Source organism: Hippocampus zosterae, chromosome 4 (genome assembly GCF_025434085.1).
Source record: "Hippocampus zosterae strain Florida chromosome 4, ASM2543408v3, whole genome shotgun sequence".
Classification (NCBI taxonomy): Eukaryota; Metazoa; Chordata; class Actinopteri; order Syngnathiformes; family Syngnathidae; genus Hippocampus; species Hippocampus zosterae.
Window position 1 is genome coordinate 10042148 of NC_067454.1, and position 25056 is coordinate 10067203.

Below are 25056 nucleotides of genomic sequence, written 5' to 3' on the forward strand. Positions count from 1 at the left end.
GATTAATCACTTCTTCTTTTTTTTGGACACTAGTATTTGTGCTTGCCAGTTGCCACCTTTGACCAGGACCTGTTTCCCACATCTTCATATACGTATCGAAATGCAACTATGTGTTTTATCATCTTTGCAACCCCAATTCCAATGAAGTTGGGACGTTGTGTTGAGAATTCTTTCCCATTCTAATGTATAGCCTCCTCAGCTGTTCAACAGTGTGAAGTCTCTGCTGTCATATTTTACGCTTCATAATGTGCCACACATTTTCAATGGGAGACAGGTCTGGACTGCAGGCGGATCAGTCTAGTACCCGGACCATTATACTACGAAGCTCCTCTGTTGGAACACGTGTAGAATGTGGTTTGGGGATGACTTGCTGAAATAAGCAGGGGCATCCATGAAAAAGATGCTGCTTGGATGACAGCACGTTTCTCCAAAACCTCTTTGTACCGTTCAGCATTAATCGTGCCTTTACAGATGTGTAAGTTATCCATGCCATAGGGACTATCACATCTCCATGTCATCACAGATGCTGGCTTTTGAACTCTGCGTCCATAACAGTCCGGATGGTAGTTCTCCACTTCGGCATGGGCGGACACGACGTCCACAATTTCCCAAAATAATTTGAGGACTCGTCGGACGACAGAAGTCTTTTCCACTTTGCATCGGTCCATCTTAGCCAAGCTAAGGCACAGAGAAGCCGGCGGCGTTTCTAAGTGTCTTGATAAATGGCTTTTGGCATGTTTTATCTTGCACTTAAGGATGCAGCGCTGAACTGTATTTACTGACATTGGTTTTCTGAAGTATTCCCGAGGCGATGTGGTGATATCCTTTACACATTCATGTTTTTTTTTTTATACAGTTCCATCGAAGGTCATGGATATTCAATGTTGGTTTTCGGCCTTGCCGCTTACATGCAGTGATTTCTCCAGATTCTCCTGAGTTTTTTGATATTATGGACAGGAGTTGAAATCCCTAAATTCCTTGCAATTATACGTTGAGGATCATTGTCCTTAAACTGAGTATTTTTTTATGCAGTTGTTCACACAGAGGCAATACATGCCCCATCTTTGCTTGTGAATGACTCAGCAATTTAGGGAATCTACTTTTATAGCGAATCATGGCACCGTGTTGCCATGATTCGCAACGTGTTGCAGCCATAAAATTCAATTTAATGATTTACTAAAAAGTTTATCAGTTTGAACATGCAATATCTTGTTTTTGTCATGTATTTGATTAAATGTAGATACAATATGATTTTCAAATCAATGTATTCTGTTTTTATTTATGTTTAACACAACATCATAAAGTCATTGGAATTGGGTTTGTACAATTCCAATGTGATAATTTCAATTTAAAACACTAACAGCACCAACAAGTAAGACACCTGTGTGGTTTCATACATTTATTTAATCTCTTCTGTTAAATTGCAATCATACAGGTTGCGAAACCCGCTGAAAAGAAACTGCTGCGGGACATTTTTACAAGTAGAGGCAAAAAGAACATCATCCTCTCCGTCTCGCACACACGCACGCATGCGCGCACACACAGACACACACACACACTCTGAGTGAGCAGTTTCACGACCTTAAAAAAACCATGTCTACGCTGTATAGAACGAAAAGTGCAGTGTGCATATAAATAAATACATCCATCCGTTTTCTCTCGCAGTGATTCCCAATCAGAATGCCGGGGCAAATTACTGTGTCGTGGGAAATTATCAAATTTCATTTACTTGTAATTGGTCAGCTCCATCATTTAAATAAAAGGAAGAGTGGACATAAGTTTTCAGACAGAGTCCGAGAAGAGGTCTCTGGACCAATCATATGTTTGGTCTTTAAACAAGGAACCATGAGCTGGCATCTCATTGATTGTGTGATCCAACTGTGTGTTTCGATCACATACTGCTGCATCATGGTGCTTTGGTTGCGCTGGCTCTGATGGCAGATTTTCCTGAGAGCGACAATTTTCCACTTTGAGTTCAGCAGGAGTGGGCAGGACAATGACAAAGTTGTCCTCTGATTGGCTCTGAGGTGCATCACATTCACCTGCCAGCTTCCTGTTCAGAATCCCTCCCAGGATCGCAAGACTGTGCTTCCTGGATCGTCTTTTTGAAAAGTTTTTATGTCTAGTGGATGACAAAGGATATGAGGAGGAGGAGGAAGGACGGATTCTAACAATGGGAGTAGACTGAGATGATGGGATAAAGTCGAGACGTTGTGGATAATCCTGGTGGGGGGTTGTCATGCCTCGAGAAGGTGTGTTATGAGCAGTGGCTCCTTTGACACAGTTTTGATGTCTCGGAGGCTGCACGTCTTCCTCACGTGGATCCACTGAGCTTAAACCAAACAGGTCCAGAGAACAATTGTAGATTTCCTCACTGTCTTCATTCAGAACACGAGTGTTAGCGAAGTCTGCTGAAATCCGGGATTTACTTCCTGGCGGCTTTGTGTTATTGGTATAAGTAGAAATTGATTCATTGGGCAAGTTTTTGTCTCTTATCATGAAGAAATATTTGTCTTCCTCATTCAAAAACGCTGTCAGACTCTCCGAAAAAGGCAAATCCTCCCACACTAATGAACACGACACCGGTGAATCATTCTGTTGTCTGGAGGCCCGACTCTCAGAGGCCAGTGGATAATTCACACGAGAAGGCTTGGGGGGCGTCACATGGTTCAAAATGGAGGAGTTGGCATTTTCGGCAGGCCAGCATAGAGAAAATGGCGGGGTGTCAAAAAAAGTGCTCCGTCCTTTTTCTTTGCCAGTTGATTGGCTGTCATCGCATGTGCAGCAGTCTTCCTCTTCCTCTTCCTGCTCGGCAGATGAAGTAACAAGTCCCAGTGATTGTTGCCATGGCGGCGTGGGAGTTAAGCTGCCACCGTGGTGCTGCGACCTGTGAGGCAGAACAAATGTGACTGGAGGTGATGCTTCCATTTGCATGAGGCACCCATGCTGGCTTTACCGCGAGCAAATCATCGTCGCTGAGAGGAGACGGAATGTCGTTCCGGGCTGAAAGTTTAGAGCGGTGTCAACTGTATGAAAGCATATGATGAAGACTCATGAGATTGTGCTGGTGCTAATATTCTGGGCAGACTTTAATCCAGCTCACTGATAATTTGCATTATCAAGAAGACTAATATTTCTTGCTTTAATACTGCAGTCTTCTAATATTGGTTAATTAAAATAATTATTCAATCATTTCCTATAAATTGATTTATGTAATTAAGTACGGAGTTATTGACTTGATGAATATAATGAAAACATTGTTCAACAATTTTACATTTAATAATTTTGTAACAGGTCATGGTCTGAATTCAATTACTGTTTGTGCAAATAAAAGCCTGCCTCGTAATATACGACGACAACTCTCAAGACATTGCTTCCAATCTACTGTTCAATCACTATTTGCCCAAATTCTGCAGCTATATTCTTATTTAATATTCTTACAAAACACACACATTACCTTTGCAGGGCGTGGGAAAAAAGACGGGACAGAGTGATGTTATTGAAGCTGCCGACAGCAGAATCTTGAGGGATCTGTAGTCGCGGTGTTGTCAGGATCCCGCAGGACTTGTTTGGATCAACAGACTCTCGATGATGTGCTTCTGCTTTCCGAAGGAGTCGGTAGTACCTAAGGACAGAGTGGCCCTCCAGGCCTGCGAATTTAGGGAAAATCAGATGGGTGGCAGTAAACTGTGCCATGTCCTTGTGATCAAAGGCTTCCGGATTATGATCTTTTGACCATGGGCAACTTTTTGAATCTGTCACCTGCAGAGCACAAAGAGCGCTGGGGTCACAAACATACTGCAATGACATGACAGGCATTGTTTTAATACAAGACTTCCAACACACCTTTATTCCAAAAACAAGATTTCTGCCAACAAAACAGTCCTCGACGGCCCTTGCCAACACTTTGGATCTGGTTGATGCTTCAAATGGTCCATCCGACTTCTCCAATACCCTGTCAAAGTCCAAATGAATGCCAGACTGATCAATACACTTACATGGTAGTTGAGACTGTTAAAATGATCCTTCAAACATTGTCTGAACAAATAAATGTTCACTATATTTATAGAAGTTGTTTAATCCTCTTCGACCGCAGCCTGAAGGATGCCCTCTCTCACCTTTGAAATTGAGTTGCGGGAATGCCAAAGAATGGGTTCAGGCAGCTGCCAAACACCGTAACTCCAAAAATACTGGTGTCCCTGGTCACCAATAGTGAAAGACGATATCTGTACTCCAGATGATCTCTCACACAGCTGTAGGCACACTTGGAACAACTGGATCTTTGGTAGAATCACAAAAATGGGGAAACGTGAATACAGATACAAAATGGTTAACAAATTCATTAGCTCATTAAATTGACCGCAGGTGTCACACCTAAACAAGTGGCAGTACAGGACAAAATGGCAGCCTCCTGAGATGATTATTAACATGTGGAATTTTCTCCTGAATTGGGGCGGATAGAACAAACCCGTATCATTGTTAAAAAAAAAAACGTGCTTGTCCAACCCTGCCATTAGTACAGTGCAGCTCAGTCTCTAGCTTAAGACATTAGGCAGAACATCACATGAACGAGAATATCAATGTAGACTGTGTGTGTGTTGTGGGAGCACTGTACAAACGCAACTTCTAAAAGCTTTTAACAAGCGTTTCAGTTAAAGCCAGAGCAATAACAAATAACATTGGTGTTTTGACAGAATGTAATAAATACTATGGTGACTTTAAAGCTCCTTGTTATTGTATTTGTTTAAAAATGTCAAGTGTTGATATCTCAATTTAAACGTCATTAAATGTGTTCCTATTAACTTAATTGTATGAGCTTGGTATCACTATACAGTTTTTGTTTGTTTGTTTAACAATTTAGAATGTCAATTTACGGTTAGGACTCACTCCTCTCAATAGCAATCATGGTTAGTGTTGGTTTTGATACTTTTACCTCGTCGTGTCGTGCGACTCCACGTCCATTCTGCAAAAGCAGTTTTTACAGCATGGATAAAACACGCAGGCATCTTGTAAGGACAGCACGGTACAGCCCACCAGAGCTCGTTGAATAGACATTTTGTCCGCCAGCGGTTGAAGTTTACTGCAGAGTGGAGGAGAGACCATCGGCTAGTATCTAACATGCTGACGTCTTAGGGCGAACTCTCTAAACATTACGCTTTTCGGCAAGTTCACCACTGCTACGTATTATTTATATAGCCGCAGTCAAAAACGGGACTAACAGTTGAAAATAAACTTGGCTAAAACTAACACCGTTTCGAAAATGTCAACCAATCATTTTCGTTTCTTTAAGTTTTCTTCTTCGCGTTCTCTGCGCATGCGGATGCCGGAGGTGCTTGCTCTCCTTTGCCCCCTAATGGATTCTATCGGTGACGCACTCGACCACTGTTAGATGTGATCTGTATATTCTTCTAAATTACAATGTCTGTTGTCTTCTTTCTGTCGATTATTACAATCACCGACCACCTTTCCATCCATTTTCTAATCTGCTTATCTCCACGAGGGTCGTGGGCGTGCTGGAGCCTATTCCAGCTGTCTTCGGGTAGTAGGGAGGGTACACCCTGAACTCATGTCTCTTTTAATGTCAGGGTCATGAGGGAATGTGTGTGTGTGTGTGTGTGTGTGTGCGCGCGCGTGCGTGTGCATAGGCATGCTTGTGGGGATGTATATATATATATATATATGTGTATGTTGGGGGAGGGATCATATTTTTATGTTGTAATTGTGAAGTTTTAATTGCATAGCACTTTGGGTTGCATTTTTAGGTTTGAAAAGTGCTATATAAATAAAGTTTGATTGTAATAGTTACTTCTGATTAATTCATGAATAATAATAATATTAGAAATAAGGCGTACTTATTTTCTTATTAAAATAAACAATTTGACATATCACTGCTGTTGGGTGGAATCATTGCATCTCCAAAAACATTACTTATCTGGAAACCCAAGTTGTTGAAAATTGTTGCATAAGAGAATATTAATAATTGAATTATCTTCAAGCTATTTGGGCCTCTTATGGCTGTGGGATTTAACATGAGTCACTGTCATTATTTTAGCCCTGTTCGGATACTAACGGCTACATTATTATCTTGTTTGTTTCAGATGGCAACTGCACAGAAAACTCAGTGAAAAACATACCGTTTCCACATAATGACATGTTTTTTTCCAAAACATATCATCTTTGCATTTGAAGATCTTGTTTGTCAGGCTCCGCTCTCTTGTTAGCACTCCCTATCTCTCACTCCGTTATTCATGCTGTACCTCTTGATCCTTTACTTCCGCCCGAGTGGTACCGCTAATGCAACATGAACCCAAAGAGTAGGCGATGTGATGTCACACATGCCCCACCTCAATACCAATTAGCTAATGGCCTGTCCGTCGGATCGGCCCCAGATGCTATTCGACCATCACTGATGCAGCCATTTCATATGAATTTGTCGTAAAACAAGTGCTGATAAGAAGAAAAAAAGTGCCCAAGGATGAACTAATCATTAGGCAAACACAGACAATTGCAACCTTCTCATAAAAACGTATTAATAAAGTTTTCTTTCATTTAAAGAAATTATTATTGTCTTAGTCTTAATTTACACGCTGAAAAAAAACCCCATCAAAATGCTCAATCTATCATGATCCTTTGACTATCCCACCTCCCTTCCTCATGCAATGGACAATTTCATTTCTTATTTATGGCGTTTAAATCCATCCATTTTCTAATCCACTTATCCTCATAAGGGCCATAGGCATGCCGAAGCCTATCCCAGCTGACTTAGAGCAGTAGGCACACCGTGAACTGGTTGCCAGCCAATCGCAGGGCACACAGAGACATACAGTACAACTATTAGCGCTCACAATCACACCTAGGGACAATTTAGAGTGTTCCATTAATTTGCCACGCATGCTTTTGGAATGTGGGAGGAAACCAGAGTACCTGGAGAAAACCCATGAGGATAACATGCAAATGTGGAGTTTTAAGTGAAAAAGTACGATACACATTATTATTGATAATAAATTATTTTGTTATGTATTAGATGGTCACCGCGAACCCTTGTGAAGAGAAAGCAGTTCAGAAAATGGATGGATGGATTATATCGTTATGAAAGAATTATGGAAAACGTATTATTAGAAAAAAATGTATTTGTACAAACAAAGGCAGCACCCTAATAAATACTTTATTCCTTGATTGATGCTGGTAAATCTCTTCAGTTGAGTAAATAAACACCTCTGCCTGTTTTATCCATGTATGCGACAAATAAAAGTGGAGTATAAGCAGATGCCATCAGATAATTTCTAACTATCATCTCATTTGATATTTTCAGTGATGTACTGTGCGGAATACCCTTTCTAATGAGAATGTTTAAATGTAGCATGTGAAAATTAGTGCCATTGCTTGAAAATGGCTCCTAAGGGAACAATTAAAAGAATGATAGTGTTATTACCTTGCGGAGCTTTTTGGGTGAGTGAGAAAATGGAATCAACAGTATTCCAGCCTAATGGGCAAACGCGATGTAATGTGTATGATGACTGTGCCTGAGTCAGTGCGTACATCAGGAGAAGCAGGATGAAGATGCAAAACAAGATGTGAATTGCAGCGCTGCTCAAGTGCACTTAGAGTTTTTTTTTTTTAATAAACACAGAATGTTTGAAGATTATTGCTGAAAGCGTGTGCAAAGACGGAGAACTATAAAGTAGTAAACTGTGGAAATAAAAGACGCTACAATTGGAGGCGGGTGCCCGTACGCCTTGCGTAAAAATGGGTGCATCTTCATTTTGGTGCTGGCGCGTTAGCGTGTTTGCGGCCGTGCTGCGGCTCTCTGGCCGTTTCGGCACACTGAGCTGCCTGGCCTGATAATGTGGTCAGAGAAATTAGATTTCATGTGGCGTAAACTCAGACACATCTTAATTTCTGTTCTGTGACCAGTCTAGTTTAGTGATGCAGGTAATCAACCCCCCCCCCCCCCACACACACTTACTGCCTCCTTATGCAAACATATCTATCTAACTGCGATACAAAGTAACCTTTTCTATCTCCACGAGCACATCATCATGTCCCTTCTTTCGTGACCTTTTGCGAAACCACAATAGATGCTACAAGCGCCCTGCTTATCATGACAAGACGAACAGAACAGCTCAAACAGTATCAAATTTGGTAATTTGACACATCTTCTATTCAAAGGGAGGTGTACTCACAAGATAATACATGTTTTGGGTCAGCGTGTTCCTTGACCATCTACCGTGAAAGCAACCAGGGAAATTAATCCAGCTAGACACATCCGGTGATAGCGCCCATTCATGCAACAAGATTATCGAATGATGTTACGCGGTGGTGTTCTTTGGTTTGATTTTTTTGACTGTTTGTGGATGCAGCTAGATTGCAACAATATAAGGGAATGTAATATAACACTATTGAGTGGAATGATTACCGTAATCAAATAAAATATCCAAATAATTTTAAGGGGAAAAACTCCATAATTTACCTTTCTGTGTTTATATAGACCAGGTGTCCTAATACTTTTGGTTAGTGTGTCATATGCTATATGAATAAGCAGACAAGCAAGAAAAAGAATGTGAACCCTGCAGAATTACCTGAATTCCTGCATAAATTTGACGATATCTGATCTTCGTATCACCACAAAAGAGCAGCATAATACAGTTCTCTTTTCATGTTTTTACGGAACACAACATATATACTATACGTCACAGTGTGAGTGGTGGAAAAAGGATGCTACTCCCACAGGCTAATTAGCTCCAAGATAATTGGAGTCCAATCATTGTGACAAAATTGGAGGTGTGGGTAAAGATGCTCTTTCCTGTAAGAAGTCTCGAGGTTTGATGACGCTTTTATCAAGAAGCAAAAAAAAAATAATAATACACCCACTCACATCTAACGCGAAGACGTTTATGATTATATGTAATGCTAAACTTAGCAGGCCCTATCCTCGTAGACTGGCGCCCATGCGCTTGGTATTAAATACGGCTGCAACTTAATTTTTCGCACCGACGTGCTTGGCGCCGCTTTGCGGCTCTCTGAGCATTCTGGCGCACGGAGTTGCCTGCCCTTGACAATTTGATAACAGAAAGTGGTCTGCTCTTGGCGTGAAAACAGGCACGTCGTCATTTTCGTTCCGAGGCAATGGTCTTGATCAGCGCGTTTGTAAATTTGGTAGACTACGACTCACTGTGCGTTGCCGCCGCGCCCCCCTAGCGCATCTGCAAATTTGGTTAGACGACGCTACGGCTTAACATGCAATAAGGACCGTGTGATACCAACATGACAACTAAGACATTTAAATTGCAAATGTGTTTCACATTAAAAATATATTTTTACCGCGAGGATGGTTTACTATTCTAACAGTGGCGATATGTGGAATATATCAGGCAATAGAGGGCGGCAAACAGATTTCCTTAGTCTTCATGACGCGTAAATCAACGGCATTTGTATTGGGAAGCAAAAAGTACTTGTCATTTATTTATTTATTTATGTTAAATGAGAAAAATAGTCTTCCAATGTCTACTTTCTATTTGGAATTTAGTCTTATGTTTTGCGATATATGATGTCTGTCAGGCAGAACTGATGCCTGTTCTCTAACAAGCAAACGTAAATCAATCATTTGCCATTCATCATTAGTAAGTTATTTTTCCATTTTACAGTAGTGCACCAAATGAAGTATATTTGGGCATGGTTAGAGGTGGGGCCACACCTTTGCTCTTCCCTCATTGGCACACAGTCTGCATGTGGAGGGGGCAGCATGTGTGTGTGCATGCATTCAAAGAGAAGGTCTTCATGCTGGACTGACTGTCTTATTTGAAGGCTGCGTATACATTGACAAAAGCTTCTTTTTCCCCCGCTCTCTCCCGGAGGGCTTTATTGCAATTATTACCAAGCATGCACAGAAGCACATTTCCACAAAGTGAGTAAGTACAATTTCTCGAAGATTTCCACTCAAGCTTAGAAATATATTTTGGATAAAATTTTGGACCATAGTATCATTTGATTAATGCATGCAATTTACTTTACAGTACGTTTTGTGTGTGCGTGTGTGTGTATTTAGTAGGACATGAGATGCCATTCATATAGTTTAAGTATATTTGTATGTGTGTGCAAAAATGTAGCATATAGTCCACATGCCCTGTTAGAAAATGAATTCCAATCGTACTTTTCTTTTGAATTGAATATTCATTATTTACAGCAGTAATAATAGAAAAACAACATCAAGTGCAGTGTCACTGTTACAGTTTAGTTACAGTTGTAATAATTCATTCGTATTTGTAGTCAGTCTAAATAATTGATCACTAGATTAATTTAAAAGTTTGTCTTTTTTGTTGGGTGGCACAGTGGACGACTGGTTAGCACATCTGCCACACAGTACAAGTCAAGGATTCGGATCTGGGCTCTGGCTTCTCTGTGAGGAGTTTGTATGTTCTCCCCATGGCTGCGTGGGTTTTCTCCGGGTGCTCCGATTTCCTCATGCATTCCAGAGACATGCATGGTCGGGTGAACGAGGAAACTTGTCTGTAGGCACGACTGTGTGTGCGCGAATGATTGTTTGTCTATGTGTGCCCTGCGATTGGCTGGCAACCAATTCAGGGTGTACCCCCCTACTGCCCATAGACGGCTCCAGCACGCCCGCGAACCTCGTGAGGATAAGCAGCTTGGATAATGGATGGATGGATGGATGGAATGTTGAAAACAATCTTATATGACTCGCCCCTCATTCAAAATGAATCAGGTGTGATTAAACGGTGTAGTAAGGGTTAGCACGTCTGCTTCGTCTCGCAGTGCATTTTTAACAGCGACATTCAAGAATAACAGTTATTTTAATGGCACTTTTAAAAATGTCATTTCAGCTTTGTCAGCATCTTATGAATGTAGCCAATAAAGTAAATTGTAATCAAACTTAGTTACTTTTAAAATCAAGAAATAAGAAACGTAACCAAGTTTCTTTTAAAGTCAAGTTATCAGTAAATTACTTTTATGGTATCGGTAGCAACACTGCACGGTGGTTGGGAATCACTCATCCATATGACTCGAGTTGTTAGTTGTCCCCCCGTAAAAGTATTTGCATGTAGCGCGCAGGCTGTGACTCACCCATCGTTCTTTCTTCTGGTTGAGCAAAATGCATCCTCCTCAGGAAAATGGATGCTAGTATGTACCAGGTATCTGCCGAGCTCCAGCCCGCCAACGCCAGCTGCAATGTGTCGTCGCCGTGCCTGGAGTTGCCCACATTCAGCACCGCCGCCAAAGTCCGGGTGATTGTCACCTTCATCTTGTGCGGCGCGTCGGCGTTCTGCAACCTTGCCGTGCTTCGTGCGGCCTACGCGGACAGCAAGCGCAAATCACATGTCCGCGTACTGATCATCAACCTGACACTGGCCGACCTCCTGGTGACGTTCGTGGTGATGCCCGTGGATGCGGCGTGGAACATCACGGTGCAGTGGCTGGCTGGCGACTTCACCTGCCGCCTCCTGATGTTCCTCAAGCTCCTGGCTATGTACTCAGGCGCCTTCGTCACCGTGGTGATCAGTCTGGACCGCCAGTCGGCCATTCTCCATCCGCTGGCCATCAACGAGGCCCGGAAGAGGAACGGGTTCATGCTGGCGGTGGCGTGGACCATGAGTGTTTTGCTGTCAATCCCTCAGGTCAGCTCACCTAAAATCAAATGAGACCGGCACTCCGCAGAAGGCCGACACGGCCCCCTGAATTGCGATCAAGGTTTCTCATACCGTGGCTTGCGTCTAAGATGCACCTATCCAGCAATCCATCCATTTTCAACAGGGCTTGTTCACATTAGGGGTGCAGGTGAGCTGGAGACTATACCACATTCCCAGCTGATATTGGGTGAAAGGCAGGCTGGGTGAAATACGCTGGACTGGTCACCGGTCCACTGCAAGGCACACATAGACTAACAAATTTACACTCAATCACACTTATGGACAATCTAGAGTCTTCAATGAACCCTAATTTGCATGTTTCTGTGAGCAAATCAATACAAATGTGGACATCAAACTTAAGACTATTTATTGAGCCACATGATACCAAGACAAAGAAGAAGTGAAACAAGTTTACTGCACATGGACAAGCGCTTATAGATGCCCTCATCAGGGTCGCATAAACTGTCCTACTTACCTATCCCATCTGATTTGGGCTGAAGTGTGGCACAGCTTGATTCATAGCCTGTCAATGACAGGACACATAGACAGAGACAATTATTCACACATAAATTTACCCCTCAATAAATATAACATGCATGTTTTTGGAATGGAGGAGGGAGCCGCACCCCCCACACCCCCACACACGCAACATGAAAATGCTATACAGGAAGGTCGGACCCTGGAAACGCTCCATACTTTTGTCACCAATGCATGTTGAATTAATTGAAGAGTTGTGATTTTGAGTGTGGACGGTTGTTTATTCAGCCGGGCCCTCTAATTGACTGGTGTAGCCTCCACTAAGATGCAACTCTTATGTGCACAAGTGCTTGGAAAATGGATAAATGTATCCATCAGGCACATGATTTCATGGCAAAGGATTTTTGGGTTCACGTTTGTTATGTACTATATGAATATGGATGGGCTACATCATTCTTTAGAGATACATAACCTGGGACATAATCAGCATGTTTAAAAGGTTTTCATGAAGCCACAGTGTTACGTTTTAAAAATGAATAACACCAATAGGTTAATGTTTTAGGCCATACGACGTCTTGTGGCCTAAAACATTTAAAACATAAGCAGACCAAACATGGAATGGTACTCATTCAATCAGAAACTGCCGATCCTGCACAGTATGCCGTATAAATTATATATACTCAATTATATAAATCCGACATATAAATATAGAAGCACATGAGTTGAGATACACATATCCAACATATATAAACATACAGATACACTTAATATATAAAACGGGGGAAATACTATTTGAAAGCACGATATATTTATATGAGCGGGTGTCTAAACTTTATAAAAGGACGTCGATGAGGAAAACGGCAGAAGATAACTAGAGATAAACTGGAGAACATAAGACATCCCAGTATCCAATATGAGAGTAAGATAAAATGCTGCACAACAAACGGCGAAGACCTAAGACTTGATCTGGTTCTCTTCTCGGTGTGGCCGCCGAGCTTGAGAGGAATAATTTTCTCAGCGGTACATTTCGTATTTGCAAGTGTTTCATGCATTGTGCCAGAAAGTGGGTTCAAATCATATCACTACAAGTCTTACTGATCAGTCTTTCCGTCAGGTTTTTAGCCATGACTGTACTGTCAGGCCTAAGACGACTAATGTTGAAAGCTACATTTTAAATTGCAAAAAGGAGAGTGGCTGGCTAAGCTGAACAACGGCATGAAACTGTAAATGTTCCGACTCAGATGTTCCTGTTCCACAACGTGACCATCAAGTATCCCAAGGACTTCACGCAGTGCACCACACGAGGAAGTTTTGGGAGACATTGGCATGAGACGGCATACAACATGTTCACCTTCTTCTGCCTGTTCTTGCTGCCCCTGGCCATCATGATCACATGCTACACCAGGATCTTCTTCGAGATCTCCAAGCGCCTGAAAAAGGACAATGGTGAGTCTTAACACATCTTCAATAGAGTAGGACTGGTCAATACGGCCCTAAAATCAAAGCTCTGTTTTCATAAAAATCTGATTTACAATGTCATCGTGGATGGATGGATAAATTCTTCTTCTTTGCATTTAGAAAAAAAAATGACAATCACAATCTGTATGTGACAAGTGTGTAAGCGTCTATCGTCGGCAAAATTGCCGCAGTCAGTTTTCAATCTATTTGGAATACGAGAACATTTTTCTTTGTTTCCAGAAAATATTAAAAAATGACATACGCAATTATGCTATGTGACTAACTCTACATACATATATATATATATATATATATATATATATATATATATATATATATATAAATATATACATACATATATATATACATATATATATATATATATACATATGTGTGTGTGTGTGTACACAGTCCGTGGATCACCTTTTTTTTTTAAACTCTTCTTGTAGTTTCTTCCACTGAGGTACATTTGCGCTGCTCCAAGAATAACATCCCCAGAGCTCGCATGAGGACTCTAAAAATGAGCGTCGTGATCGTGTTGTCCTTCATCATCTGCTGGACTCCCTACTACCTGCTGGGGCTCTGGTACTGGTTCTTCCCCGATGACCTGGAAGGGAAGGTCTCCCACTCACTCACCCATCTCCTGTTCATCTTCGGCCTGGTCAACGCCTGCCTTGACCCGCTCATTTATGGCCTCTTCACCATCCGCTTCCGCAGGTTCCACCGCAGCTCGCGAGCTACCAGGGACACGGACGCCAACACGGTTATAACCGGATCTTCTTTTGCTAGCGTTGACAATGCCGTTCTGCTAAAACGGAAGGCCAGTCCCGGTAGGCACGAGAGGTCCCCAATGTGCGGTGATAATGACAACGGGCTGCCAGGAAGCTGCTCTCAGACAACATGCAACATTGCACAGAGATCTGTACATGGAGAACCGGAGAACATCATCTGAAGGGAATACAGATGGAACACTTTGGTTGCATGGCATTATGTATTTGTGTTTTCACACCAAAAATTCACATATATGCTGTAGTGACTAATGTAACACACAAAGCAAAGCCCATAAAGACATGTTTGGTTGACTTTAGTGTAGAAGAAGCCCATCAAACACTTTTGGAGGATTCTGTATATTATCAATGAATAGATAAAAATGGCATTTTCACTTGTGCAAAAGCAAGACCTCCCAATATGTTTGCATTGTATTATATCTGTGCGTACAGCGGAGTACCATATTTAGAGACCTCAATATGAAGCTGTTTGAAATTAAAATCATAAAGACATTGTGTCCGGGGAGGGGGTGGGGACGGTTTAAAAAAAGGACAAAAGTAATGGAACAAGTAAAGGGGACCAGTAAAATGAAATTATTAACATCTGTGTTCAAAATGTATTGTTTAAAATTTGTCAACAGAATTTAGATTTTTAAAAAATCTTTATTTGGAAAACAAACCGTCTAGGTCTAGGCAAAACAAGGTGACACATTAAGAGAAAATATCCAAAAATTCATTTAAAAAATAGGTCAGCGACTATGTTTTGAATTTCCAAGTATTCAAAAGGGCCGAGTTGACCAAACCAGCCACATTGCAGAAATGAACAGACCTCTCACCATGCTGCTTTCAAAAGCTGGTTAAAAATGTTTGCCCGCCAAATGTACAGTATGTCGTGATATTCTCGATTAAAAGTATTCCATGTGACTTAGCTGTCCCTTACGGGTACAAAACAAGCACACTTTTATGAGGAAGCGCTGACCGGATCCTCTGCGTGATGTCAACGCGCTTCCATACACAGCGACTCAACTCTAATGGCTCCTCAAGGGGATGGCTGCCTTTTATCAGGGCTGAGTCAATGGCCAAAAGACAAAGGACATGTTTTCCCTCTGAATTAGAATGTACACTGAGAAGCTATAATGGAACATGGCTTGATCCTAAAATTAGAAGAGGACTACGATCACATCCGCATGAAAAAAATAATTCTATCCCCGTACACGTAGAGTGCACAAGATTCACCCCAAAAATAGTCATTTGACCCCAACCATTTTCATTTTAATAAGCATAAAAGGTCAAAATGTTGGCTGGAAATGAGTCACACAACAACCGCAAACTGCTGGCAAAGGTGACAGAGGTACAATATTTTTGACTCAGGCACCTTTTATTACCTTCTCGACGACTTTGCAGAACTTTGGCAACAACTGTATACCTCTCCAAATACATACCCGGCCGGTACTTGGTTTTTGAGCACAAATGAAAAATCCTTATCTGATCCCATTACCTTGCAGTCTCATACAGCGAATGAACCATGTAAAAATGCGAATAATGAATGAATCTCTGAAGCTGAGGTATCAAGCGCAATGACTTGAAATGAGAATTTGATTTTCCAACAGAGACCATGTTGGAACAACGTGCCATTGAACCAGAACAGACACATTCATTGGCATGCTACTGTGCTGAATCATTTAAAACTGAACTAACTGAATTGAAATATGGGCTGGAACAGGTTAATGGCATTGAAGGGGGGAAAAAATGATTTGCTATACCAAAGAAATAAATTGAGTTGCAAGCTTGGTCATGGAAGCAATTCAATTAGTCAGTCCAAGTTACAACAATACGTCTGGTTCCCATGAAAATGTCACATCTGAGTAAAATAGAAATGACTTGCTGTCCGTTACGCTTTTATGTGGTGGTGGCACACCGCAGTCGCTTCCAAGTCTGCGTTATAGCTTTGTGCCTCTCATCCATTGACAGCGCTCTGCAAATGAAACGAATGTCAAACATTCAAGTGCACATAGAAATCTCATTGAGTAATTACAGCTTAACAAAACGTTCCAAAGTAATAGCAAACACGTGAAAGGCGGGAAGAGGCAATGAGATGAAATGTTGCAAACCTTTGCTGGAGATACAAGTTGCAGGCATCCTCTCCGGTAATTACGCTTGTTTTTTGTTGCCACGGAGATTCTGGATATGAAACAATATACGGCTTGATGGCGTCATGCTCATCAAAACGCAGCATGAGCAGTTGACTCTGATGATGGTCGTCGAGGGAGGAAGTGCCGGGGATGGGCTGCTGGTCAGCTGGAGGGGACAATAGTGTGTATAATAAGCACATCTCAATAAATTGAGTACATCATTGAAAAAGTTAGGCACCTATGAAAATACAAAAACATAAATGGAATGTGAGGTCGTTACACAATCCACTTCTATTCGAACTTGAAAGCAACAATTCTCCAGTATTTGTACAAAAAGGCCTCCGCGCCTCCTCATTTCATCTTTCATATAACTGCCTTGCTCTCTACTTGGAGAGTAGAGAGCTTGTGAATAAATGCGCCCATGAGTTCGTCTTTTTTTTTTTGTACCTCGTATGAAGAGAATTCGCTGATTGACATTCAGAGAATAAATGGGATTGGAGGGGGGAGCCAGCTGATGATGAGCAGGAAGGTTCAAGACGCACACCGTGGCTGTGTTGACGACATCTTGCAGGAACATTTTCCCATTTCGGTGCACCGACAGTGACTTTTCCCAGAAATGCAAAGAGAAGAAAAACAGGTTTGGCGACAGCTTGATTCATCATTTACGCTTTCAATAAAGTGTTTCCCCTACCAGGCCCTGAAGGAAGGACACTGATGCAATAACCGTCGGCAGGTCGCCACAGTCTTTTGGCCTGCGCATGATGAGAATTTATTTGAATCAGAAATGTGTGTGTACATATTTGATTCATTTAGACATAAGTAGTGCTTTGCCAACATCTTGTGGAATCTATCGGCAATTACAAACTCTTGTTTGGGTGGGCATCAATGTATGACAACAGGTGTGCTGGGGGGCGCGTAATTAAAAAAAAAAAACGGCCTTAGTCAGCAGGAAAGCTCAATGATATGCAACACGGTCTGTCAAATTCCCAAAAAGGGTTTTGCACTGGCACGTAAACTGATGATGCACTCGTTTTTCCGCCGAGCACGCGCGCACCTATCTACAAAATATCGGGCCCCAAATGTGTTAAAACGATTAAAACAAACACATTTTGCACAATTTCACCTCTTGAGGGTGCGTGTGGTGCTGCGATTAACACGGGTTCAATGTATTCAATATATTTTGACTTCAAGCTGGCGCCGGGAGAGTGGCTGCCTTTACAGCAGCTCCTATATTTTGTTCTTCTACTTCTTCCGTTCATCACTTTGCTGCTGTGAATTGGGAATTTCTCTATTGTGAGATTAATAAAGGTGTTCTTCTCTGATCTTATCTTCAACGTAGAAATAGCGAGGAGCCATGGGAACCTTGGAGAGAGCTGCTCAGTGCGGGTTGCTGCTCCTCGGCCCGTGCTTATGACGTGAACGGCGCCGCTCTCGCAAAGCGTCACGAGGTGGATTTCACCCGCGATTAAAGCCTGGGTATTATCATGGCACGCAGGCCAGTAATCCACAAATTGCAGCCTGAGGAAGGCACTGTCTGTTGAGACTCCTGAGATGGACAACGGAGAGCCTGAGGGAGAGAAATATGAGGAAGTCACAATCACACGGCCTCGTAGCTAAATTGAAGGGATTATTAATAAGACGACAAATGTCTGTTAGCTTGGCAGTCAATCAAACGCTTTTCTTTCCACGGACTGATGTAGCCTCATTATAGTGTTTTTGCTGAGTTCCTCAGAGGGGGAATGCTAAATATATCTTTCATCGGGTCACGCCATCATAAAAAGTGCAGCTGCGTACCAGAGCTGCAGGGGGCTTCTTTCAGATGTCACAGCAGCTGGCTCGTGTAACCACGCTCTATTTTTGTTTACCTTTGCCACTAAAGTGAAATTTGGAACGCATGCTTCTTACTCTTAATCAAAAAGTATGCAGATGGGAGTCTAATGCTCACTCAACAGATGCTTCATTAGGTACAACGGCTTCACCTTATGGGATCAAATCGAAGAGCTTTTAACATCCATCCGTCCATTTTCTGAAACGCTTATCCTCACATATTAAATGCTTGTTTTTGAGGTTTTGATTTACTGTACAGTATATATTTTATAATGGTGGTAAGAAATTTATTGACATGTCATCAAAGCCATTTGGTAACCATTTACATGTCGTAAATGTATGGACATGTTGGAAGGTTTTGATCTGAGGTACGTGCTTCCAAGCGGAATTTTTTTCCTGAGGTCAAATAATAACAGCAAATTGGGGACAATATGTGAGCACAAAGGAAAATCAGATGAATGGATTGGGCTGGTGGGGGGAGACTATTGGAGCCAAGTGTGCATTATGCTCGATAAATTACCTCAAGTAAATCCCATCAAGAAAAAATAAAAATAATGAAAAAAAAGGCGGCCCTCAGTGGTTAGTGGAGGTTGCGGGTTTGATCCCCCCTGCACACAGAAAGGCTTCGGCCTTCCCGTGTGGAGTTTGCATGTTCTTCCCGGGCTTGCATGGGTTTTCTCTGGTTACTCTGGTTTCCTCCCACATTCCCCAAAAAACATGCATGACAGGCTGATGGAACACTCCAAAGTGTCCCTTGGCACAAGTGTGAGCGAATTTAAGCGATTCAATGCACATCTCTACGCTATAATTTAAGACTGATGTTGTGATGCCAAGTCGCTGTAAGTGGATGTGGGTGTGAATGTTTGTTTGCCTTTATATGTGCCCTGTGACTCACTGGCAATGCGTTCAAGGTGTCGTCTGCCTTCCGCCCCAAGTGAGCTGGGACGGGCTCCAGCTATCCCCCCGCCGTGACCCTGTTCTGGATAAGCGGTGTTGAAAATGGATGGATGGATGTTTTGACGCCACAGCGTGCATGGGCTGGGGTGTTTTGTAGCACGCTAAAAAGCATGCAGCGAGTGGTTTAACAAAGCGAATAGCACTCCTGCTGAGCTTGTGACTCAAAGGAACAAAGGGGACCTGGCAGGAGTCACATAATTCCTCGTACCAATCTTTTCAATCATCTCCTCTATTGACTCTCATCTTTTCTGGGACATGTCCCCTATGTAGGCAAGACAAAATGTTTTTCAGAGATGTGTCACAAGCACAAGCAATCGCGTACTAGCAATGGCAATGATAAAAATCACTTTGAATTCCTACTTGAATTTTTTTCTTTTTTTCAATGAAACTGTCTCAATTTGATTATCGATGATGGACATACTCACCAGACAGCCTGTCCCAGACACACAGCAAATCATTGCTGAGGCCAAGCGCAATGAAACGAGTGCACCGACTGACAGCGGAGCAGATGATTTCAGCTGCGTTGGGCCACAGCACCAATGGGCACGGTTCAGGATCTGCTCTGCAACAGAAGAGGTCAAACACGTTTGTGATGCAGCACTTTAGCTTGTGTATGGATGCTGAATCTCCAGCTGTATTATATCTGCATTGACCGTGCTTGGCCTTTGGCGTTTTGGATAGCGGCAGGTAGAGAAGATTGTAACTTCCGTTCCACCAAAAACAAACAGCGTGCGGGGATCCTATAAGATGGGAGGGAATGTTAGTGATGATATTTCCTGGAAATAACTGAAATCAAGATTATTCTCTTTTTTCGGTAAGAAAACATTAAAAGGTTTAAATGTAATAAATATTGAGACAAAATAAATTCTTTGAAACACTCAAGATTTAGGGTCCTTTAAGATTAAACAAAATGTATAAAATTATAATAAGAATATATACCGGTATATATATATATATATTTTTTTTTTTAAATATTTTTTTTAAGGTGCAAATGTTGAAGTATAAATTGAAGTATGGCTTCCTTGTATAAACAAACAGTGCATTGGATTTTAGTTGCTATTCGAACATGCGCATAATAGTCATTTTTTACCATTTTGTGAATTTTGTAATCGTTGAGTGTAATAATCGCAAATGGAATTGAATTTTGCACAGACCTACATTTGTTTTAAGTTCACAGTAGTCCAGTATTGTAAATGTACAGTCTTGATGTATATAGCATAATTGCAAATGCACAAGGTAGTTTGAAAGGTAGCACGGCAGTAACGGTGTCACAATTTTCTGATACAAACCTGGCTTTGCTTTATTCTTTTCACAAGAGTGACCACAGCGCAGAAGAAAGTGTGGAGTGCATTGTCTGGAAAAGGCGCAGCCCAATTAGGAACACACTGTCTCAGCCTCCGGTGCAAGCTTTTGTTTTACCTCGGCGGCTCGCTCGTTTCATCCAAAACTAAAAAGTGAGACATGATGGTGGGGAACTCTGTCGCGGTTGCTGCTAATCAACAAAAACATGTGATGTTATTTTCTGCATTCTCGATTGGATTGTGTCATGTTTTTTTAAAGATAATAATACCCGTTGATGGATTGACTCTATTGACACGAACAGCAGCTGACCATTTCATGTTCGCTGAAATTTTGGGATCCTGTAAAAAAATGCAATCTTGAGTCAAATTGATCCGTATTTCATTTAAAAACATTAAGTATAAATGTACAAGGCCATATAATATACAGTATAGTGCAGTGGACCCCTGCTATTCATGGGGATAGGGACAACTGTGAAGAGTGAAAAGAATGTTCGGGGGGAATTTTTTTTTCAACCCCAAAAATTCAGCAAAGAAAAAAAAAACGGGGGGCAAATAGGGAAAATTAAAAAATATCGGTGTTATGGGGAAAAAAAACCTTCAAATATGCAAATCCGCTGGTGCCGAACTGTGAGCATGCGGGGGTCCGCTGTACATTGAAGTGGGGAAACTATGCAAAAAATGTATGATTTTGAGAAGAGAGCAAATATTTTTTCACACGGTATATCATGTTCTGCGACACACTACATAATCTGTTGAAAGCGTTTTGATAATACGTTTGGTACACTAAATAGTACTGTATTTACAATAACAAACTAGACTATACTACCTTTAACTCTCTCAGCCAGTCCTGGATGGGAAAGTAATAGATTTCGAGCCAAATTTCACTGTTGCCTGAAAGCAGATATTTAATTTTATGTTCAAATATGAAGTCTGGATTACAACTACAGAAACAAAATAGCTGAAAATGGTAAAATAAAACCAACCAAACTTACACCTCATTATTATAGCGCCATGTTCGCCTCCTTTAGATATTTCAAAGGACAAGCAAACACTTCTCTTGTTTATATCATCCTGAAAAATGGAAACAAAAGTGAATCAAATACTGTACGCATTCCGTATGAATGTAACCACAGCACTGTTTTTCCAAAACTCACCAGCAAGTTAATAACACTAAAGGGAAAAATGCCTTCCAAGTTATACACAAAGACTCTGGCAACACCTGAGAAGACACCGTTTTCACAATTTAACTTTCATTAACACGGAAGATGTAGATTACACACAAATGATGACATGCAGAATGTGCTGTCTAAATCTCCTCAAATGACACAGGACTGCCGAGTGCATAGGACCCACCCATATCGTCAATCGTGCCAAGCAAATAGGCAGTTTCACTGATGCGGGTCATGTGAATGGAAGTAATCTCCAGTTTGTCTTGCAGCCACACGGACTCACTGCTCAGAGTACTCGCATGCCACACAGAAAAGCCGCCAGAGTGACCCAGGCTAAGGTATGTGCCGTCATCTGAAGAGGCCAGGCAATTGGTGTTCTCTGGAAGCTGCAGACACAGACAACGATCAAAACAAGTTGGACAGAGAAATAAGTGAAAACACGAGCAGAAATGTTGTTCTGAGAACATATTTAATTTCAAAATAGATGCCCTGCCCCTTACTGTCGTTCCATTTCTTTGACATGTTGCATCCTCCACTCGAAAATATTAATGCCAGACTGAAATTGATTTGTAAATATTTCACTGTCCCGTTTGTTGTTTACATATCATGTTGTTGTTGTTTTAAATTAAACAAACCGTGACTTCTTGATAGTAAAACAGCCAGTTAACAAAAGACTGGGATCGGTCCGATATCCATACTCAAAATGTAGTATCGGTATGTCTTAACCGGAGACCCTTGTACGATAAAAAATAACTGTCGTGTACTATTTGCAGTTGACTACACGCTACTGTTTAAGAAAAAGAAGGCAATTGAAAGTCCTTACCTCTGTGGCAATGGTCAAGTGGTACGTGGATGGTTTCTTTATGAATTTCCTCGCACTGGCAGCAGGCGTCATTTCTGACTCTGCTGACCCTTTTCTGTTATACATGGACAACCCTAATAAAGAAAAGCCATACAACTCACATATGCCTTGAAGTTATTCCAGTCAAGTCAAAGGAATTTAAAACTTCCATACCTGTAAAGTTGCGTTAGCTAATGCCAACTGTTGAAAACATAAAGCTAAACATAAGTACGTAGCATCACGCCACTTATTGCTACGCTCGCTGGTTTTCATGAACCGCTTGTTTACTTTCCAATTTGTGGTGTCCTTTTAAAACGAATTATTAAAGTATAGAGTTGAAAAACGGTCGCTTGCAAATTGAGACGACGCTTGAAGAACTTGTAAACAAATTAGAATTGAACGAGATTTTGGTGTGCCCGCGTCTTGTCGTCACGACAACAGCGTCTCCATGGAAACGACGTACTGTAGTTATGGAAAATTGTCGCGGGTGAGAGAGCGGAAGCAAGCAACAGGTCAGATGCACTCACCTGCCACGAGTGTTTCGTGTAACGAGTGCCAATAAAAGAGCTGTATTTGGCAGGGCACCATCAGAAGTATATTTACGTTTAAAATATTACCTTGAAACCATAAACCTGGCTAGAAACACCACTTTGAATTTGCATGCTTAAACTATGTTTAATACAAAAAAAAGTGTCAACCTACATTTAAAATAAATTCTTATCTTATATGTCTGACATTTTATAAACAAAGCCAGCTATTATTTTACTGTGGAATAGATTAATTCGTTTCACGACTACCCTTATTTTGTGATTGACTGGAATTCAGTCCAGGACGTACCCTGCCTCTTAGACAAAGTCAAGTTAGGGTATAGGTCCCAACCCAACCGCGACCCTTATGAAGACAACTGTTCCAGAAAACGACACAAAGTCACAAGGTTGCAGCTTAAGGCTAATTCTTTGGAGGTGATTATATGAAAGACCAACAAGTACCAGAACATGTAGCAAGTGCTTGCTTTTTATTTTCTTTGCCAATGGAGCTTCATTGTTCCCTGAACCAAACATCTTATTTTGATTCCTTCAGTCATTGAATGTGCTCATAAATTTGGACTTACAGTAAATATGTGACTTTATTCGTTTTAATTTCATATATTAACTGTTAACTATGGTACCATCATGCTTTGTATGTAGCCTGCCAGAATGTTGCACTATTCTGGTTCTGGAATGTTGTTTTTCCCCCCCTATAATGTGAATAAGAGAACACCCTCAAAATGTATGGTGTGCTCCCTTGGAGAGGCCAACGTCACGTCAGGAGCGCCTTTCACACTGCTTGGAAAATTACTATTTCGTTCTCCTGTCATCCCATGTATAGGACAAAGTCACGTCAAATTTCCACCTTCAGGAGTAGTATCAGAGCCATAAATCAAGCAGTACATCTGTATTTAAGAAAATGTCAGAAATGGCGAGGCGGGGGCATCAAAGTTGACCTGAGAGATTACATCATCTACAGTAGTAACAGTATTTTTGCGTGAAGCTCAAAGCACGTGTGGCCATATGCCGATGTCAGATCGCAACAATTACTTTCAACACAAAAGGACAGGAGGGCAAGTTCTAAACAGCCGCACCTGGTATAGCTTCAATATGACCTCAGAGGTCAGAAAATTCGTGGATTTACTTTGCACCATCATTTTTGTGCTGTTATACAGAACAGCAGTTTTCTGGTGCTGTAGTGGTAGCCTACATGTCTTTTGAGCAGAGGACGCAGGTTCAATTCTGAGCAAATGACCAAGTACCCAACCCTTGCCAGTCCCAAGCCTGGGCTAAAAAAGTTTGATTTTAAACAATCCAGTTTCAAAGTAAAATTCCTACCTATAATAAAACCTCAAGAATTTGTACTGTATATAAACGTACATTCTGAGTTTTACTTCCCGTATGATATTAGGCTTTCTTTTTTAAATTATTGAGCTAAATGACATTTTCCACAATATTCACAATGTCTTTGTCTAAGACAATTTGGTCTGATATACTGAGTGAAATACTCAGGTGATAGCTTTCCAAACAACAGGGTGGTAACAGAATTATTCCACACGCAGGTGCTCTGAAAGCAGAATTCACCCAACCCCCCTCCCAATTCCGCTGTGATGCTGTTTGTATATAACAATGACCCCCGGGGTGAATACTGGCTTCCATGGGCAATGTAAAAGGGACAACGGACACTTTTGAGTTACATAAGACGAAAAGGTTATTCAGCTTCCTGTCTGAGTGCTTCGATTACGTCATGTGACCTGTAATCTACAAGGCACGCAATAGAGGACAGAAGAGGACCGTCTTAAAATAAATACATCAGCAGTTCCGAGAAAATTACTTTGTTCCACATCGCTGTATTAGGCGGAAGTCTAATCACGCCGCCCAATATTTTCCACCAGTAGTCAATTATGAGAGGAAGTGAAAGACTGCACTCAATAAAAACTTCAATTTCGGGTTGG

General features: G+C 41.4%; 3 protein-coding genes and 1 long non-coding RNA gene across 6 annotated transcripts; 1 reads left to right on the top strand and 3 right to left on the bottom strand.

The window, feature by feature from the left end:
* Positions 1-1384: 1384 nt before the first annotated feature.
* Positions 1385-5512, bottom strand: ddias (DNA damage-induced apoptosis suppressor). Of its 2 annotated transcripts, none has more exons than XM_052062863.1 (5): positions 4934-5511; positions 4119-4280; positions 3847-3955; positions 3458-3762; positions 1385-2887 (listed from the first exon to the last, which is right to left on the bottom strand). In XM_052062863.1, exons 1-5 carry the CDS (start codon positions 5101-5103, stop codon positions 1783-1785), a joined length of 1851 nt encoding a protein of 616 aa, XP_051918823.1. In that variant the 5' UTR covers positions 5104-5511; the 3' UTR covers positions 1385-1782. The 2 variants fall into 2 exon arrangements, 1 of the variants encoding a protein (XP_051918823.1); XR_007962013.1 differs by having other exon boundaries at positions 2739-2887; positions 3458-3650; positions 4934-5512.
* A 4260-nt stretch (positions 5513-9772) lies between these two features.
* Positions 9773-14683, top strand: gnrhr4 (gonadotropin releasing hormone receptor 4). The gene is made up of 4 exons (XM_052062904.1): positions 9773-9908; positions 11126-11633; positions 13364-13568; positions 14030-14683. The coding sequence occupies exons 1-4, from the start codon at positions 9880-9882 to the stop codon at positions 14530-14532; spliced, it is 1245 nt and encodes a 414-aa protein (XP_051918864.1). The 5' UTR covers positions 9773-9879; the 3' UTR covers positions 14533-14683.
* On the bottom strand, positions 9903-13760 carry LOC127599212 (uncharacterized). Its single transcript, XR_007962023.1, has 3 exons — positions 13474-13760; positions 12121-12168; positions 9903-11878 (listed from the first exon to the last, which is right to left on the bottom strand). It is a non-coding gene; the product is annotated as an uncharacterized LOC127599212 (long non-coding RNA).
* A 1023-nt stretch (positions 14684-15706) lies between the features above and the next one.
* Positions 15707-24966, bottom strand: wdr93 (WD repeat domain 93). Of its 2 annotated transcripts, none has more exons than XM_052062880.1 (16): positions 22749-24966; positions 22557-22669; positions 21918-22119; positions 21719-21783; positions 21557-21635; positions 21391-21455; positions 20834-20903; positions 20683-20752; positions 20553-20617; positions 19917-20003; positions 19689-19820; positions 17842-18046; positions 17171-17231; positions 16927-17083; positions 16459-16645; positions 15707-16322 (listed from the first exon to the last, which is right to left on the bottom strand). In XM_052062880.1, exons 2-16 carry the CDS (start codon positions 22659-22661, stop codon positions 16247-16249), a joined length of 1626 nt encoding a protein of 541 aa, XP_051918840.1. In that variant the 5' UTR covers positions 22662-22669; positions 22749-24966; the 3' UTR covers positions 15707-16246. The 2 variants fall into 2 exon arrangements, with proteins under 2 accessions (XP_051918840.1, XP_051918839.1); XM_052062879.1 differs by having other exon boundaries at positions 20683-20755.
* Between the last annotated feature and the right edge of the window lie 90 nt (positions 24967-25056).